Below are 18345 nucleotides of genomic sequence, written 5' to 3' on the forward strand. Positions count from 1 at the left end.
AGTGCGAGTTATGTTTCGGTTCATGGGGAGTCCTCACATATACTGCAGTAAATATATGTCCCCAAACATTAGTAACAATTAGTATCCCATTTCACCTCCAGCACTTAAAAAAAAAAAAAGCCATTCTTCTATATTCAAATGGCTGCTTCTGCCAATAGTAGGCTATTTGATTCCATTTATTGAGTTTTATGATTTGTTTCAGAAAGTAAACCAAACATTATGAAGAAGCACCAGTTGGTACGAAGAATGATCTAACTATAAAGCAACAAAAATCACCATGGACATTTCTTCCAAATGACCTACCATGATCCCCAAAGAAAGGGGATTCAAGATGGTGCCTCCATTCACTCACAACTATTTGTACTCTTAGTGTTTCACAACTAACAGACTCCAACAGAACAAAATTATTAACGCTGAATAGGGAATCTGTGAACACAGAAACATTTTTTTTTTTCAGATTTTTGATATATTATATAAAACCCACTCTCAGAATAGGATAGTTAATAAAGGTAACTCTTACAACATGCCTGGACATTATTTAGTTAACTATAGTACACATACGCCCAGCAAAACAAAAATATACCCAGCCTAGACAACAGAAGAAAAACTGTAAAATGTGTTCCATGTCCTTTCATGTAAATATTTAGAAAGCTGTATACCTCCAATCTGTAAAGAAAAGTATACTTTCACTGTTGTATATACATCACAGTTATCGAGTTGTTATAGGTTTGACATCACTGTGCACTACCGTCTTTCCAGCTACAATTTATTTGCTATTAAAAGTCAACAAGTAGTCACCTGCCTTAGATCCTTCAAAAATTGCATATATCATTAACAAAAGCAGATGGCAACGGGGGGGGGGGGGGGGGGGGAAGGAAAGCGAGATGAGAACAACTGATGTAGAAGCAAGCATTAATGATTACTCCAACAGATTTTGCTTTTAACGCTACATTTTTAAGTTATAGCCTTTGGAGCACTCTCAGAATTCATGCTATTACACTTGTACACGTGTTGCGACTGCACAAGGTTTCCACAGTTCAAAAGTTGCAAGGAAAGTTTCAAGAATTTCAAAGCGGAGGGTATTTATTGCTCAATCCAGTCTGATACAGGAAACTACTTATGTGAATCGTAAAGCATACATTTTGTGGTTCCATCTAGTAGGCAGTAAATAAACACGGTTGTGAGCCACGAACTGTTTTAGGGCTTTCTGAAAAGTCCATCTTTTCTATTTAGCTTTAAAATAACTAGCATAAGAACACAAGTTCTCCCCTCCTGCTGCTGTAGCTGTGCCTTGCAAGTAGTCACAAAGCTTTCCTGCAGAAAGCCCAAGCCTCCCCATTAAAAGTTCCTTCATTCTAAAATGAGTGAGGCTCGAGGCCCGTTAGAAGCACGCTTGTTCCTCATTTTTAATTGATTACAAATACTAGAGATGAAACCTAAGCGTTCAAAGCTGGGCGAAACCCTTACCCACCTTCAGGAAGCCCCCCCTCTGCAGGCCAGCCCCGTCAGGCTCCCCACGCAGCCACACACCCGCCTCGCGACCGCCCCGCCGGGCCCGCCCGCCGCCGCAGGGGGAAGGCGAGGAGGAAGCGGCGGCGGCCGGCAAAGGAGACTCCGCGGGGCAGCGCCTCCAGGGCCCGCTGCCCCGCGCCGCCCACCCAGCTCTGCGGCTCCCGGAACAACGGCCCACCCGTGCCGCGGGCCCGGGGATGGAGGGAGGGATACCTACCTACCTACCTGCCTGCCTGCCTGGTCCCTCCCCTCACCCGCCATCCCACCTCACCCGCCGCCACCCTCGCTCCGCTCCATCCGCTGCGCTCCGCACAGGGTGCGGCTCGCGCCCGCTGCCTGCCCCGTTTGAATGCGCCGGGCCCACAGGGATTGGCTCCTGAGAGGACCTACGTCAGAAGGGGCCGGCCGCGCGCGCCCCGCCCCGCCCCGCCCCGCCGCGGGTGTCCTCCGCTCCGTGGCGGTGCCGCCGCCGGCACCCCGCGGGCACTCGGCGGCCGGGAGGCCCGGCTCTGACCCGCCCCGCCCCGCCCCGCCCCGCCCGCCAGTCCGCCAACAGCGCCGGCCTCGGAACCCAGCGCGTCCCGCAGCGGAAACCGCGGGGCGCCGACAAGTTTGGTGGCTGCAGGACGGGAAAGGTTATCGAGTCCTGCCTCGTGACGTCCCCGCAAGGAGCAAAAGCTGCTCTCTTACCGCAGGATGCACGCGTGTTAGAAGAGATCTGGCATTTATAAAAACTGCGGCGGAGCGAGTATAAGAAAGTTTTTAAAAATTCCAGTAGAGGGAGACAAAAGACACAGCACTGGGGGGGGGGGGCTTAAAAACTTTGAGATTATGTTGAAGTAGTAGCCGCAGTGCATAGAAAATAGTTGAAATCGTAGTATTGTATTTCAGATTATCAGAATTCATAGTAGGAGTTTGTCATTAGCAACTACATCACTCTCTTATTGTTAAAGAGCCCCCAGCACCAGTGCCAGCTTATGTCATGCAGCTTGCGGCAGGTAAGACCTGCTCTTTTTGTTTCCAGCGGGGGGGGAGGAATCAGCAACTAAGCTTTTAAAAATCAGTTTGCTACCCAATAAAGTCAGTCTATCTTATTGCTGTCCTTTGGCCAAGGAGCAGTCATACGACACACAGGGGTAACACCTAACTGCCTGGGAAATCTCAGCCTGCCAAAAAGGGGGGATGCATCTCAGCACATGAAAGGTCTTGAGATCTGGTCCCATTTCCTGAAAAAAAATGAAACAGCACCTGGTGTCAGAGAATGGCAGCAGTTATGCTTAAATGAGCAGTAAATAAGTAAACGTGACCAGTTACACATTAACTACAACGTTTCATGTAACAAGAACACAAATTTCTTATTTAACTTATGTGGTTTATCCTATTTCTCAACAATGAAGTTACACTAATAACCAAGTATTTCTGCTATTGCAAAGTGCTTGAGCAGGGCTATTAACTGGTCCATAGGCAATAAAGGAGAAACTCACCTTTCAGTACTGTTTACCAACAAAACTTGCACATATGTTCACATGAAACCCCTAGAGAACATACTGAGGATTTTGAGAAATGGTCCCAGCCAGTGGAAGCTTTTACGTAAACTAACAGGAAGAGATTGAGGCTTATTTTCAGAGACCTGCCACCAATTCTTTCTTTTTTTTTGGGGGGTGGGGGTGGGGTAGGGGTGGTCTTCCTTTGCAGAGATCTTACCTCAATATAATGGCATAAAAATTACCAGAAAACTGTGTTTCACAAAAATTCTGAAATTCTTCAGAAATATTAAAACAAAATGAAGCATATCTTCTCAGTTTATGTCGCAAGCAAGACCAAAGACTACTGGTTTTGAAAAAGGGTTACTTAGAGTATTTTTACTAGGCACTACAGCAATTCAAACCCACAACAGTCTATTTCAAAATGGTGAGATAAAAACGAGACTTCTTACAAAACTGAATATATAAACTTCTTGAAAAAAATAGGCAATATACAAGGCATCATAATTCCATGTTTATTTTTAATTACAATTACATAACTATAAATATATCTTTATTACCTCTGAGAACTATTTCTGTCATGTTTTCTAATAATGTCCATAATATTATCTCCCGTTACAAGACTATTCTGTAATTGTTTAAGTCTCTGTTGTTCCCTTCTCTTTTGGTCATGAAGATACGGGGAATTAAGCAGCTGTGGGGGAAGAATGGTGCCCGTTGGTTTTACCCTCTTCACAACATCCCAGAAGAGTTTCTTGCTGTTGTTATTGATAAAAGTAATTGCAGTTCCACTATGACCCAACCTCCCCGCTCTTCCAACCTGAAAAAGAAGAAACTCTTTAAGTTATCAATATTAAATGGAAGTCTTTCATATACACTTAATTTTCTGTTATAACCCAGCAGCAAACCTAAACGACGAGGCCAAATCTCTTTAGCTCAACCTCTAAGCACGATGTTTTAATAAACTTCCTGAGTTCAGGATACGCAGACCTGAAGCTTTAGCTTAAATGCATTTAGAAGTGCCACTTGCTTATGGGGCATACCAGAAGTCCAACGCTGATGCTGAGATATATGATCTAGCCTATGGGAAAAGGCTTACAGTAAATCTGCTCCGAACAAAATGTTTTTTAAAAATATTTATTATAGCAGTGCTACATACATGTACCTTGTATCAAGCATGATACATACAAGCATGACCATAAAAAAGCCCTTTACTTTCAATGTTCTAGTAACTTAAAATTATTTCTCAATACCATCCAAAGTGCTTGAAAAACTTAGAGAAGAATCTACTCTCTATTTAGGAAGAGACAGTATCTTAATATTGGTATAGTTTTGATGCTGGGAAAGACCGTATTTATTTATTTACTACTTGCCTGAAACTTTAGCAGAAAGATAATCAAAAACCACAAAGGTGTTGTGCCGTTAGTAACAAACTACTTTAGAAGTTCATGAGACTGGATCCTTCCCCAAGTTCCTTCCTGCCTATTCAGAACAGGGCTAACTTCAAAGTTACAACGGTTCACTCAGGGCCTTGTCCTATGGAGTTCTGAGTGTCTCCAAGCACAAAGGTCCCACAACCTCTCTGGGAAGTCTGTTCCACTGCCTGACTACTCTTACTGTGAAAAACGCTTTTCCCTGTTATCAGCCCAGAATTCCCCTTGCCATTGTCGTGACGATTGGCTCTCGTCCTCTCACTGTGCATGTCCAAGAAGAATTTGGCTCTGTCTCTTCCGTAACTGCCCATTACCACACAGAAGAAAGCAATTAAATCTCTACTCCAGCCCAAACAAGCCCAGTTTCCTCTGCCTTTCTTCATGTGTCACATGTGCCAGGCCCCTGACTTTGGGCTTTCTCCAGATTGTTGGTTTTTCTTGTAGTGATGGCCTCCAAAACTGGACACAGTAGTAGAGTACTGTGCCTTCTTAAGTGCCAAAAGAGGGTAATTACTAGTTCTCTTGATCTGCTAGCCAAACTGGGGTTGGGTGTGTGTACATATACATAAATACACACACGCATGCAACCCACACACCATCTCTGCTAAAGGAAGAAATCCTCAGCAAAAAAATCCGAGGAGATACTGGAGTAGGAAGAGGGAATGAGAAGACTTCATGACTGGTTTCCTGATTTTATTACATGCATAGCCCACACTGCAGATGCGCTGCAGCAAAAAAAGAGTGGTATTTGGCCTTTCTTCACACAGTAAACACATGATAAGCTTTGCTTTCTATAGACACAAAATGATACAAGAGAGTACGAAACAGGAAGAATAATACTGCAAACATGATCGATGTAAGGACACTTAGATTTTAGTAACTTACACAGGAGATGGAAGAACAGTGTTCCAGATTTTAGTAATTTATGTAAGAGACTTATGGAAGAGATATTCAGCACCTTCCTTTCTTTTCTATAAAAACAATATTCTGAAGAGGAAAACAATCTTTATATTTACATTTAAATTTCCATAGGCGGATGTCATACTTCAGTATACTTTTCAAATAATGCTTTAGCAATTTATTTGTTTACCTGATGTACATATTCATCCATACTTGAAGGCATATCAAAATTGACTACCAGTTTGACATTGACAAGGTCAAGCCCTCGTCCAAGGACTCCAGTACTTACTATAACTTCATACTTCTCTTGAAGTAATCCCTGGCAACAGAGGAATAAACAAAAATTAATTCTTTTTTTCCTTACTTATACTTTGAACCTTTCCAAGCATAGGCCAGGGTTAGTTATACAGTATAAGAACACACCCAGTGGGATTATTCCGTTGCAGAATAGAGAATGGTCCTTCTGAATTCTTGACTTAAATAGGAATATAATTCACAGAGCTAATTAAAGAAAGATCAAAACCACAATTTTAATTAAAATTTCATAATTTAAAGTTAAATACATATTTAAATTCCCATTTCAAAGCAATTCACCTAGGAAATAGCCTCCAATATTTATCTGCATTTAAGATGGCATTATTGTCTACAGTTTTGCTTGGTCCCACCTGTCTCTCCTCTCCCCCAGTAACATTCCAGGTTTTACTGCAGAAAAACCATAAATTATGACTTAACTCGTTCAAATTAAGCCACCTTTAAAAAAAAATTGGACGTTTTAAATCTATCAAAAACCCCATAACTTTAGGAGGCACAAACCTGTAATATGTCTGTTCTTTCCACTTGAGACTTTTCAGAATGCATAGCTGTACATTGCAATCCTGTAATCTTATGAACAGCATCACTCAACAGATCTGCTCCTAGCTTACAGTCCACAAATACCAACACTGGAGGCTTGAAGAGTTTCTTATCCTGTAAAATTAAACAGTTCATCTAAGGAGGTATTACAACAGTTTCCTGCTCATCATCAGCAACTTGGATTCAATTTCTTCTGCTCATAATCTCTAATATAAACAACACTTTCAGATGAATAAATGTTCTTGGATTCTAGAAAGGAAGGAACAAGATACCAGCCATAAAACTATACCAATCTGTACCTCATAAACATATAATGATTTGTAGACTCAGAACTCAAGTTTATATCAGTATATGCATTTTTTAGGAGTCAGAAGCTTTCTTTTATGTTTCTTTAAATGTTACATAGTAATTCTGAATGTCCTTAAGTTCTGAGGTTCAGTTAAATATTCTTTCTTACTTCTTGGATAACCTCAGCCAAGACTCCAAAACTCCCCCCCAGAAAGTACTCATAAAAGATCTGTATTATTATTATTATTCATATGAAGAAAATTCGAAAACTAAATTAGCTTTCTCACTGGTTTCTTTAATGACTTTTAAAATGACAAACCACTCCCAGGCCATAAAGCAGCTATGATAGTTTTAAGAAAGTCCAGCTCCCCTACCACTCACAGATAACCAGTACGAATCTTCAGGATGTCATACTGTGAATCACAAAAAAAATTATCAAAATTAAAATTTTAACTTGGATCCCAGCACAGGAATCTGGTTTGCTGCTGCACAGGAGGCGGCGTGAGCAACAGGGGTGCAGTAATCCCTGAAATTGCCATTAAAGCTCCTACACTGTAGAACTACTGAAGTGATTAGTGCAGTCAGATGCTCAGCCTCACTCCACCTCTTCACTACATACAGATCGGTATTAAAGATGAGAACCTGACAGAGACATGTAAAGACATGAATACTTTTATAAGTTGTTCTTATGAGAAAATTATTACACTTACATTTAGTATTTCGAACAGCTTTTTCTTTTTAGATGGTTCTTCTACCCACAAGATAATTTGGCGAACATTAGAACATGGCAGATTCTTTTCTCCAATTGTTATTCTTACAAAATTGTGCAGAAGCTGATTTGCTAAGTGTTCAATGCCCACTGGAATCGTGGCTGACACCAGTATGGTTTGATGATCGTGAGAGATGTCTTCCAAAATATCCAACACTTGCTGCTGGAAACCCATTTTTAACATGGTATCCACCTAAGTGAAAAATATTAGATTTGTACCAGATTTTTCCAAAAGCAGCAGAATCCTCGACTTGACAGAAGAACCATAATGTATATGACTGGCATGTAATAATCCAAATGCAGGAGCATTTTCAGTCAGAAGAAAAGCTAAGTGAGAAAATTAAAAACAAATGGTTCACACTGGTCTAGAAGCATTACCCCGTTATGTACCTAAGTCTTTTATAGCCAACAGAACACGCATTGTTTAAACAAATCTAAAATTGTGTTTAAAAATGAATTTTTCTCTTCAGAAATATATTTTATCTTGATGACGACACTGTATGCTTAATCAGTTAGACTAGAGCCACAGTTAGAAAAGCCACTCACACTGGCTCTTCAAGGACCACTGTACAGGGAATACAGCCCTGATAACTAAAAACTTACTTCATCCACCACTACAATTTTTATACCATGCAGCTGAAGAGAACTTTGCTTTAAAATCTCGAGAAGTCTTCCAGGTGTTGCTATTATAACCTAAAAAAGAAGAAAAAAAAAAAAAAACAACCAACAAACAGAAAACCCCCAGGAGTTAGAAATTCCTTGAAAGGACAGATGACTGTCCTAGAAAAACTATAAAGTTACAGCACATAGGTGAGAAGGGCACTAATTAATGAAATTACTTGCATTCAAGTCTTAAAACTTTTATAGATAACAATAAATTATAAAGCCTCAAAAGGAAATGGAACTTTTAGAACTGTAATGGAAGTGTCTAAATATAAGCAATGTAATCTGCATTAAAAATGAACTATCTTTCCTGTAAATTACAACTCCTTGTCTAATCAAATGGCATATTTCAGTCTTTGAAAGCAGCAACATCTTTTTAAAACGCGATTATGTTTAATCAGAAGTCAAAATGTTGAAAAAAAATCTATTACTGTAAAATTTTTAAGAGCTAACAATTATTTTAGTAGTTTAGACTTAGGAAAAACACATCTTTTGTGTGTCCATACATGTCAACAGTAACATTTTTCTGTCAATATCATGAAAACATAACTCTATACAGGATCTTTCCACACTATAGTCCTTACCTTAACACTTTGCTTGAGACGGTGAAGCTGTGGTGGCAGTGGTAAACCTCCTACCAGGAGAACTGTTCTCATGTTTGGTAAACCAGCCATCAGCTCTTTAGCTTGTCTCTCTATCTGAATTGCTAACTCCCTTGTTGGTGCCAAAATAAGGGCAGATGGAGTTTCTGTCTAGAAAGAGGGGGGAGAAATCTGTTGAACATGGAATTGTTTTGTTATTTAGATAAAAATGTTTCAAGATTAAATCTCCCAGTACTAATATAAAGTATATAGTGCAGCTACTCTGGATACAATTAGACTGCTAATACCCCTTCTATTTGAAGACAGAAGGTATAGAGAGAATATACCTTTAACAATGCAGGCCAAGGAAGTCTATCCCTCAATTACTCAACTTTTGAAAACAAAAAAAATCAGGAACGTGTTTAAGGGCACTGTTAGAATAGCTTCCTGACAACAAAGGCCCAGAAAGCCAATAGTCAGTTGTAAAGATTGCTTTTTTCTGTTTTAGTTATTGCACTGAATCTGGACAGAAATTCAGAATAAATTCCACATGAACTCAAAACACAGTATGCTAGCTGAATTTAGAGATAAAAAGAAAAGTTTTTAGAAGTCTTGATGGTACAGGAACAGATTATTTCCCTTTACTGTCTTGCGTACCACTAAGTAAAAACTTTAAATATTAGCCATAGAAGATAAGCAGTGATAGGAACTTTATACTGCAAAAGCATATGTCTCTGAAATTTAAAACCAAAACTAATTGTCCCTCTGACCCACTATTAGCCAGGTAGAAATGAATCATTAAAGTGGTACAGTCTCAATTTTTTTTTTACGTTCCTTATATAAGGATCTTCAACCAAATTATCACCCCACTAATACTTCTGCAACCCAGAAAACACAAAATTACAGTGTAGTAATTCCTCTCAGGTTAATATAGATTCCTAACTCCAGTTAACACATACTAAAAAAAGTAAAAAGAACATAAGGTAAAACGGGGGTGGGGAAAAAGGCTGACTAATGGTCTAGTTCCAAGATGTATTACATCAGTAATACTGATCACCTTTTCATATATTGATACTACAATCACAAATTCACTTAACATTTTTCTAGATGGTATGTGTTTCTTTCTAGTCTCCAACTGGAATATTTAAAAGGGACCAACAGTAGGAGGTTGCTCCTTTCCCACTGCATCATCAAAGGAACTACACAGTTAAATCCTTGTCTCAAGAAGGGCTTTTTGATTTTTTTTCAAGTGGGCAACAGTGCTTAACTAAACAACTTACCACCACAAAAAAAAGGTATCTATGTAGATGTGGAGAAGCCAGAAAACTGTCAGGTATCTCATAACCAGATGACCCTTATGCTCTTAACATCTCATCTCTCTTTTACATTAAAAATGAAAATTATTTTAAACAACAAAATAATATTATTTCCTGACATATACATTAACTTGTAAAGTACCCTGAAGATGAAGAATGAGAAAATCATGTAGAGGAATTAAGTTTTATTCGAGTCCCCAGTTTTGTGCATGTCATTATAAGCATATAACTGTCTTGCAGACTTTAATGATAATCAGACAGAAGTGGTACTGGAGCGTAATACTCGTGTTCTTAAATGCTCCTATATAGTGCTTCCATTCTTAAAACTAACCCTATAGTACTTTAAAGATTAAAAGAGTTACTTAAATAATCTTTAAATTATTCATTTGAAAAAAAATTATACACACACACATTTGTGTGTGTATATATACCTGTATCTATAAAGGCATCTAAAAGTCCAAAACCTCAACTAGAATCAGGTCCAGAATTTTTAAATATATTCTTATGCACCTCTTTTTGAATAAAACCACTAAAGCAAAAAGAAATACTGAACCACACACAAGGTACGGAATAGTATTTGCCATTACTTCTCACCATATATTCATGTCCTTAGAAAGCAAAAGTCTTCCTATTACCACAGTATCAAAGGGAAGACTATATAACTAGAGATTTCAGAAACTATATTACTCCAAATTCATGTAGTTATTTGATAGTCAGCTGAAAATACTCTGTGAAATTATGCACATGCCAAAAAGTCCCTTGCAGCCATCTGATATATCAAGATATATGAACAACTTCTTGCAGAGGGCCTGGAATAATCTTCACTTTCTATTTTAAGCCATTTAGGAAGTTTACCACAGAATTTAATTACCTTTCTTAACAAGGAGAAACTGTATACTAGATAATATTAAGAGAGTTGCTTTATCTCCTGACCAAAGTGAAAACACATTCAAAGTCATTAAAAATAATCAGCACATACACCCTCCTGCCAAGAACCAACTGCCCATCAATCAAAAGTAAAATAAATCATGGAATGTCAACAAAAAGCACTGCAATTACATTCTCAGTTACATTGGGAATCTAAGACACAAATTTGCAAACTACTTTCTCTGAACACACAGAGTTCCATTACCTCTTTCAAAACCTTCATAATAACAGGGAGTAGGAAAGCTGCTGTTTTTCCGGAGCCTGTATCTGCGCTAGCCACAATATCCCTCCCTAACAGTCCAACAGGGATCATTTGCATTTGGATGGGAGTTGGGACCTCATAGCCAGAATTCTTTAAATTATAGTTTAAAGTTTCAGGAAAACCACAGTGTTCAAACTCTACAATAGGTCTTGGAACCTGCTGTCCCTGGACAGCAATACCTAGCTGCAGTTTAAGGTTCTCAATCTGTTCATCTCGCAAACCTAAAATAAAGGAATGATCCTTATAGGAATAAGGCATATTAAGCAGGTGAGTTTCTGCTTGAGATTCTGCTTTTGTGAATTGATCAGATTTTAGCTTTTTTTCCTTTTCTTGAGATTGTAGAAGGTGTTTGGCTTTACATTCCAAGCTACAAACATCTTCGTCCGTTTTGTCGCAGATATATTCTCCATAGCGACCACACACAACACATACAGGTTCTCCAGGTTCTGCCCAACGCTGGGACTTGCTGAAGGATTTTATGGGTTCTTCCGAAGAGCTACCTTCATCAGTATTTTGGTTGTCCTTTCCCAAAGCTGTAGTAGCAACACCGAGATCTCCAGCTACAGGTTCCGTGCGTTCTTGTACAGCTTCATTCAAATTGCATCTTGAAGCAGAAGTTTCTGTTCTAACTGACTTACAGTCTTGGAACTCAGTTGTCTCCTCTAGCAAAGATCCTCCATAAGACAATTTATTTTTCTTAGCTATACCGCTTCTGTCATCATCAGCAGTCCTCTTGACTTTAAGAGATCTTGGTAGAAACATGCTTCCGTACACTAGAAAGAAAATTGTTACAGTTGTTAGAAACTACTACTATTGAGAAAGGTGCCTTTCACTGTTACCACAAAAAACTGAAGTCTAGGAAATGTATTTGCAAATCTAGAAACCAACCGTCAGTCCCTGAAAAGATCTAGAAACTGCCTTGTTTAAAAATTATCTCGTCCTTAACAATGTTGATGCAATGTAAAGCAGTACTTTAAAGTAACAGTGAAAGCATGGAGCAATAGATAGAGATCCACCTACAGTTAGTTTTCAGTATTAGACATTTGCAGTTGAATGAAAGCTTTGATTTTTCACTATCTGTTGGGAAATTTGTCTATTTTGAGTCAGTCGTATTAAAATCCTTGGAGAGTTTAGTTGTTTCTAAGAGAAGATATAGAAGCAGAATATGCATTCTTCTAAGCTATGAAAAAACCAACCCCCAAAAAATCATTAATTTTGAAAAGGATGTGAAGTTTAGTACAGAACCATCCAAGACCACTCCTTTTGTTATCCTTTTCAAAGTCCACCCAAATTTGAAAAGGCTGTAAACACCGAGACCTGTCTGAGAACAGCTCTGGCCTGTTCCCAGTGTCCAAGAAAGAGCAGAGACCTACACGATCCTTTTGCCAAGTCTCTACTGTAATACAAGGAAGCCAAATTAATCGTGCATAAATAACCGTAACTTTTATATTCTGACACTTTCAGTAGTTGACTCTGAAAGCGGCGGGTGTTCTCACTAATCGTTTGGTACGGCACAATCAGTAAACAAAGTACACAAAATACCACAGTTTTGTTCTGAATTAATCATACCGTGCATAGCAGTCCCTGTTAACTTCTTTTTGCATCGGTTTTCTGAAAATACACAAAACTGCTCTCTGTTTACAGCCAGCTATTTTCTGCGTAGCTCACAGCAACGCAGAGCGAGGAAGCCCCGCGCTCGGCCGGGCTCCGCCGGCTGAACCCCGCGGCCGGCACAACACGGGCAGAGCCGCGCCGCCGGAGCGGAGGCTGCTCCCCGCTCGCTCCTGGATCACAGGCCAGAGCTCACCACTTCATTTTTCGCACCAAATGAGGGCTGCCCACAACAAACCTCCTCACAAGCTCTGCAGCCTTTCAGGCGAGCAGAGCAAACCGTGCTGACGAAAAATATTAGGACCCTACGGGGCTCCTCGGGAGGGCCACGTCCCGCCGCCAGCGGTGGCCCCCGCTTGGAAGGCCGCTGCCCGCCGGGCCCCCGGGCAGCCCGGCACCCTCCTCCCCCGCCTACCCAGCCCTCCCCTCCGGCAGCAGCTACACACCCCGCAGGAGGCCACAAGGGCGCGGGGCCGTTCTTATCAGCCAGCCTCCCCACCACCCTGCCCGCACCCCCGCTGCGAGGCGGAGCCCGGCCCCCACCTCTCCTTCTCCCCCCTCCCCCTCCTCCTCCTCCTCGCCAGCGCAGGGACGCCACCTCACATACCACTACCGACAGGCCGCCGGCCCCGCCGCCGCCTCTTCTCACAAAATGGCGGCGGCCCCACGCAAGCAGCGCCGGGCGAGCGGCCGGCGGAAGCAGCGCGCCACGTTAGGCGGAGTGCGCTGGGAGAGGAGCCGGCGGGGCGCGCCGGGGCCGGGGCGAGGTGGGGGGAAGCGAGAGGAGGGGTGGGAGCTCCCGGCCGCACGGGGAGGAGTGGAGCGGCGCGGCGCAGTCGGGCCTCTGCGGCGGCCGCGCGGGCTGAGCCGAGGGCGAGAGGCGAGACCCTCACGGTCGCCCGCTCCCGGGGGCGGCCGGGGCTGCGTGCTGGGCCCGGCAGGGGAAAGCCGCATCGCCTGGAGGTGTCACCGCCGAGCTCAGTTTCGGTTTGGGGGGGGGGGCTGAACCGCGCGGTTGTCGCCCCTCTTTGGGCCTGCGGGGCGGGCTCGCCCAGCACCCCCCGCCCGTATTTACAGCTTGAGGGGCCAGGTGCTACGGACACACGAGTGTGTGCACACGTGAGAAAAACATGTCATTACTGCACATGATGGAGGCGTCAGGCATGCCAGATGAATGCCCAGTGCACGTCATAACCCACTTAAAACACCTAGAAGGGCATGATGAGCTGTTCATACACTGCAAATTAAGGGCGTTATTTTCAATAATAAATAAGCATACCTTATTTACACTACATCACAAGGCATGAGGACGCCAAATTTATCACATTTCACTGCAGGGCAGAAGAGACTTTCAGACTTAGCTTCAACCTGTGCTCTGCAAGACAGCTTAGGTGTGACTGCTGTGCCAGTGCCACTGCCCCAGGCAAGCCAAGTGCATGGAAAAGAGTACTAAGGTTTGGATGTATGTCCACTGGGAAGGCTGATGGTTTTAGCTGCTTGGCCATTGGGAACAAGGGGGTCGCTGCTACACCCTTTCTTTCCAAGGACTCATGTCCCAGAAGGAGGTGAATGGACCTGTCCCAGATACTTCATTGTAAGACCAGGAGCCTGAAGGTGGTGTCACTGCGTCTGCACCATTTGCAGGAGGTCCTGGTTTTGAGCACAAGCAGGAAGACCAGAGTGTTCCCAAAGTAAAAGTATACCCTATGTCCATAAATGATTTGGTGCATGGGAAGGATATCTTGTAGGGAGCTGTCAGGGTTGATGTACTCCCATGCGCTCCACATACTCCAGAACAGATTGCACCTTACCTCCCTCCTCCTCCATCATTGATCCCATTAGCCTGAAAGCATCCACATTGATGGTGGGGAGTTCCATTTTCTTTCTGGATCATTACTTTTCTTGGTGACCACCACCGTTTCCTGCTAAAAGAGAGTATCCATAAATACTAGCAGCCCCTTTGGAAACACAGTTTAATGGCAGGCCAGGGGAACAGTCAGAGGAACCTGTGGGAATGGGGTTAAAACACAGACAGAAAGTTGGGGGCTTTTGAGAAGGTGACTGCAGCATGCTGTAACATACAAGGCTATTCACACTTGAAACATGGTCTATCATTAAGTCTGCTGGATTTCTCTGTAGTAGATTACCACAGTGGCAAGACAAAGTTAGTGCAAATAGGAGGTTTGTGTCTGTACAGGATTTTTAATTAACAGATACGACTGGAAGAGACTACCAAGTTTCTGGAAAGATTAAGTGGGCATTTCTAGGCATGAAAAACTTTCAGGAACCTTTCACCCATACTCAGTACATTCATTCTCTGTGAAAATCCCCACCTTTCTCTGATTCAGCCTCTGTCATTCCCCTTTGTTTGCACTGACCTTCTTTTCTTCATTTCCCTCCTGGAGAGTTTCTAACATAGGCAAACTTCCTTTTCTTACTTCCATTTGTACAAGGTTGTTTCCTAGAATTCAAAACATCATTTGCTTAGTAAAGACCAGTATTTGAACAGTATTCAATATGGATGAAATGGTCTATACTCTGTAAAGTCCATATACCAAAATGCAAACATCCTATATGTATCTCAGTTATTTCTATTTTTTGCTAACAGTAGATTTCTTTACAGAAATATTAATGTAATGGAAGCAACTGGATCTTAAGAAAATTAAAGTGGCTTTTTTTATTATGGTAAGAACACTGTTGTTTTCTTGAAAGCTACCATTCTGCCCTCACCTGCTATGAGAGTTTGCATACTTTGATTACAGAGACACATTCAAGCTCTTTAAGATTACATAATATTGTCCATATTGTAATACAACTGCTTAGCATTTTTGTCCATAGTACATATTCCTGCTGTTCTAAGCTGCAGAATGCAGAAGTCTAGCATATGTATTTCTGTGGAAGGAATAATGTAGTCAGTGGGTGTATTCCATGATTCGCTTATGGATGCATGACTCTCATTTTTTGCTCTACCCTTTATGTGTTTCATGAGAACATGATTTTGTTAGTAATGAACACTTTCTAATTAGGCACTGATATTTTTTTAATCACTTGAAAGATACACATATTTTATTGCAGTTTATAAGATCATCTTTATATAACAAAGTATTATAAATGCAACACAAATTTACATTCTCCAAACAGAAACCCTGCCTTTACTGTTGATAATACACACTAATAGCTTGCTTTCTTTAGCATATAATGGTCTTTCAGATGAACTCAGACTTCATCACAGCAGTAAAGATAAAAAGAGGTCACAGAGATTATTCAAGCTGGTTAAAGACTAAAAGAAACCAAGTACTGAACAGTCTGCAGGATTATGTTATTAATAAAAACCAGCAGCATCCCTTTCTCTAGTTACATCATTGATTATGTAGGAATCCTTTAAAGAGTTGTTTGATAAGGACAACTGCTAATACCTAATAAAAACTTCTGTATTACCAGAAAAGGCTGGTATAATCACCCTTGTGATTATGGGAAATGTCACTGATTCAGAATACTTGACTTTCAAAAAGCTCTTAAGGGGTTCCCTGCTAAAAATTTTAAGGACACTAAAAAAATGCAGGGTAAGAGGACATCGTCTTGCATAGACATACCACTGATTAGAATACAGGAAAGAAAGCTTAAGGACTCACTAATAAGGGGTCCCACGGTGGAGGGAGGGAAGTCACCAGTGAATTCTGCAAAACTTGGTACCATTTTGCAGTTTGATATGGCAACCTGAAGACCAAGAAAGTGAGAAAGTTTGCTGGGAATGATATCTGAGATGCTTAACACAAGGGCCACCAGAAGAGCTTTACAAGAGCCTTAGCAAGACTTGGTAATGATAACAGTTGAAATTCAGACAGACATATGCAAACCTAGGCACACAGACAGGTATCTTCATGTTGAGTACAGAATGATAGGTTCTGAATTCAGAACCAAGTTCTGAATATTAAGAGGAATAACTTTGTTAAAGCATCAGTCAGTGTGTAACGAGTTACATAGTAGGAAATACTAGGAAAAGAACATTACTGTATCAACTGGCAGTTCACCTGTATGAATGCTCCTTGTAATTGGGATTTCCAAATCGCTCACCCTCCTTGTTTGAGAAAGACTACAATAGATCTTGAAATTAAGTTTTCAAAAGGGACTCTATGGATATTCAGAGGCCTGAAAGGGCTTACATGCAAGACACAACTACGTAAACTCATCAGTCTGAAAAAGAGGTGGCTGAGGAACAGACACAGTAGATCTACTGTACCTTGCGTACAGTAAAATACTGTCTATTTGTCCTGTCATAAAGGCTGGACAGCTCTTGATAGTTCATTCTTTCTTCAAAAAAAAAAAAATGACCAGGAGTCAGGTATTAAAAAAAGTACTAACAAAATGGATTTTTTTCAGCCATTGCTTTGACCCTCTCTATACTTATAAGTGCACTACTTTAATATACATGCTCTGCTTTGAAATTGTAATATGCTTTATAGTAAATGCTCACAACTGGAGAGGAGTGTAAACTTCCACAGAATGTAGTATGTTATTCTTTATTTACTTGAGAAGTTAATCAGGGTAGATGTACCAAAAACTATTCTGGAGCAGAGACTGTGCTTTGTGAGCTCACTAAATAAATAATTTTTTTTCCTGTAATAAAGCATAAACGTTTTAGTCACTTTCCTAAGCTTTTATAGAATGCTGAAATATATAAGAGTAATAGATAGCCTTGGTGAATTTAATTCTCATCCTCTCAGCTCTTGATGCTGCTAATCAGATCCAAGGTGAATGACATTTTAATAAGATTTTTTGAACTTCAAGTTTTGTACCTTTAAGTTCACCAGTTGGTACAAAAAGTCCCCAGACAAGATGCTCTCAGATATCCTGCAAGAGTTTTGTCTTGGTATTCTTCTTCCTAAAACTTAGTTAATTCAAGCACTGGCTGAATAAAGTTGGGTTTAAGTCCTGTTAGAAAACCACAATTAGGACAGTAATTTTTGCACATTCTGGACAATTTAGCTGGGGATGTCATCATGGAAAAACTTAATGTTTCCAGGTCATGTTAAAAAAAAAAACCAACACCTGTATTTTGTATAGTCATATTGTTATTTAATTTAGCTGTAAAACACCAAGAATGTACAATTTTCTCATCTTGTCTACGCAGCATGTGTTCCAGTACAGTAGCTGCCTAGGAAAGTATAATATATTGTTATTAGAAACCCCTGTTCAAATATAGTCCTTATATAATTAATAGGCCTCTTCAGACTAACTTCTAAAATAACTATTAGGAACTAGAGAAGTGTAACAATGCACACACAACAAAAGGACTAATACATACCAACATAGATTTACTACATGGACATACAGCAACAGATTATTTTGACTCTATGCAAATTTCTGTTAACACCAATACTATTGATTAAAAGTAAAAATAAATACAAAAACAATAAGCCTAAAGTATTAATAGTAAGGTATGCCACTTTTTGGTCTATTTTAAATTATATCAGGAAGATTTTTCCATATTCACACTCATAGTTTCTATATCAAGTATAAAGAAAGCAAGCGTGGCACCTTGGATTCCTGCCCTCGATTTACAAGCAGGCATTTCGCCCTATAACGTCTCACAGCCATTCTTTAGAAGCATGAACCAACCTTTCCCATCACTTGCAAATAAATAATTCAGTGAAACAAGATTGGATTAAAGCAGGAGACTGAAATCCCTGTACTCCCAGGCACACTAAAGTCATAAGAAACAGGCATTCTGCATGCTAATTTAGAGA

General features: G+C 40.7%; 2 protein-coding genes across 10 annotated transcripts in view; both read right to left on the reverse strand.

The window, feature by feature from the left end:
- The window catches only part of KIF14 (kinesin family member 14), a 32875-nt gene extending 31006 nt beyond the window's left edge, over positions 1–1869 (reverse strand). Inside the window, exons 1-2 of one of the 2 annotated variants that reach the window (XM_075097236.1) lie at positions 1784–1869; positions 304–426 (exon numbers count right to left, since the gene is read on the reverse strand). The gene's annotated coding sequence lies outside the window, so the exon portion shown is untranslated. Of the gene's footprint in view, positions 1–303; positions 427–1737 lie in introns of both variants that reach the window. The other variant, XM_075097237.1, reaches the window with a different exon arrangement.
- Positions 1870–2381: 512 nt separating this feature from the next.
- DDX59 (DEAD-box helicase 59) overlaps positions 2382–18345 on the reverse strand; it is a 32466-nt gene continuing 16502 nt past the window's right edge. Inside the window, exons 1-11 of one of the 8 annotated variants that reach the window (XM_075097267.1) lie at positions 16231–16765; positions 14977–15059; positions 14410–14523; positions 10931–11760; positions 8486–8653; positions 7842–7931; positions 7180–7431; positions 6143–6295; positions 5520–5648; positions 3557–3816; positions 2382–2738 (exon numbers count right to left, since the gene is read on the reverse strand). In XM_075097267.1, the coding sequence (XP_074953368.1) occupies positions 2702–2738; positions 3557–3816; positions 5520–5648; positions 6143–6295; positions 7180–7431; positions 7842–7931; positions 8486–8653; positions 10931–11760; positions 14410–14476 (1986 nt within the window). In that variant the 5' untranslated portion in view covers positions 14477–14523; positions 14977–15059; positions 16231–16765 and the 3' untranslated portion in view covers positions 2382–2701. Of the gene's footprint in view, positions 2739–3497; positions 3817–5519; positions 5649–6142; positions 6296–7179; positions 7432–7841; positions 7932–8485; positions 8654–10930; positions 11761–12556; positions 13022–13044; positions 13090–13205; positions 13304–14409; positions 14524–14931; positions 14947–14976; positions 15060–16230; positions 16766–18345 lie in introns of those variants that run through there. The other 7 variants (XM_075097266.1, XM_075097265.1, XM_075097264.1 and 4 more) reach the window with 7 other exon arrangements.

The sequence above is a fragment of the Phalacrocorax aristotelis genome, chromosome 6 (assembly GCF_949628215.1).
Source record: "Phalacrocorax aristotelis chromosome 6, bGulAri2.1, whole genome shotgun sequence".
Taxonomy (NCBI): domain Eukaryota; kingdom Metazoa; phylum Chordata; class Aves; order Suliformes; family Phalacrocoracidae; genus Phalacrocorax; species Phalacrocorax aristotelis.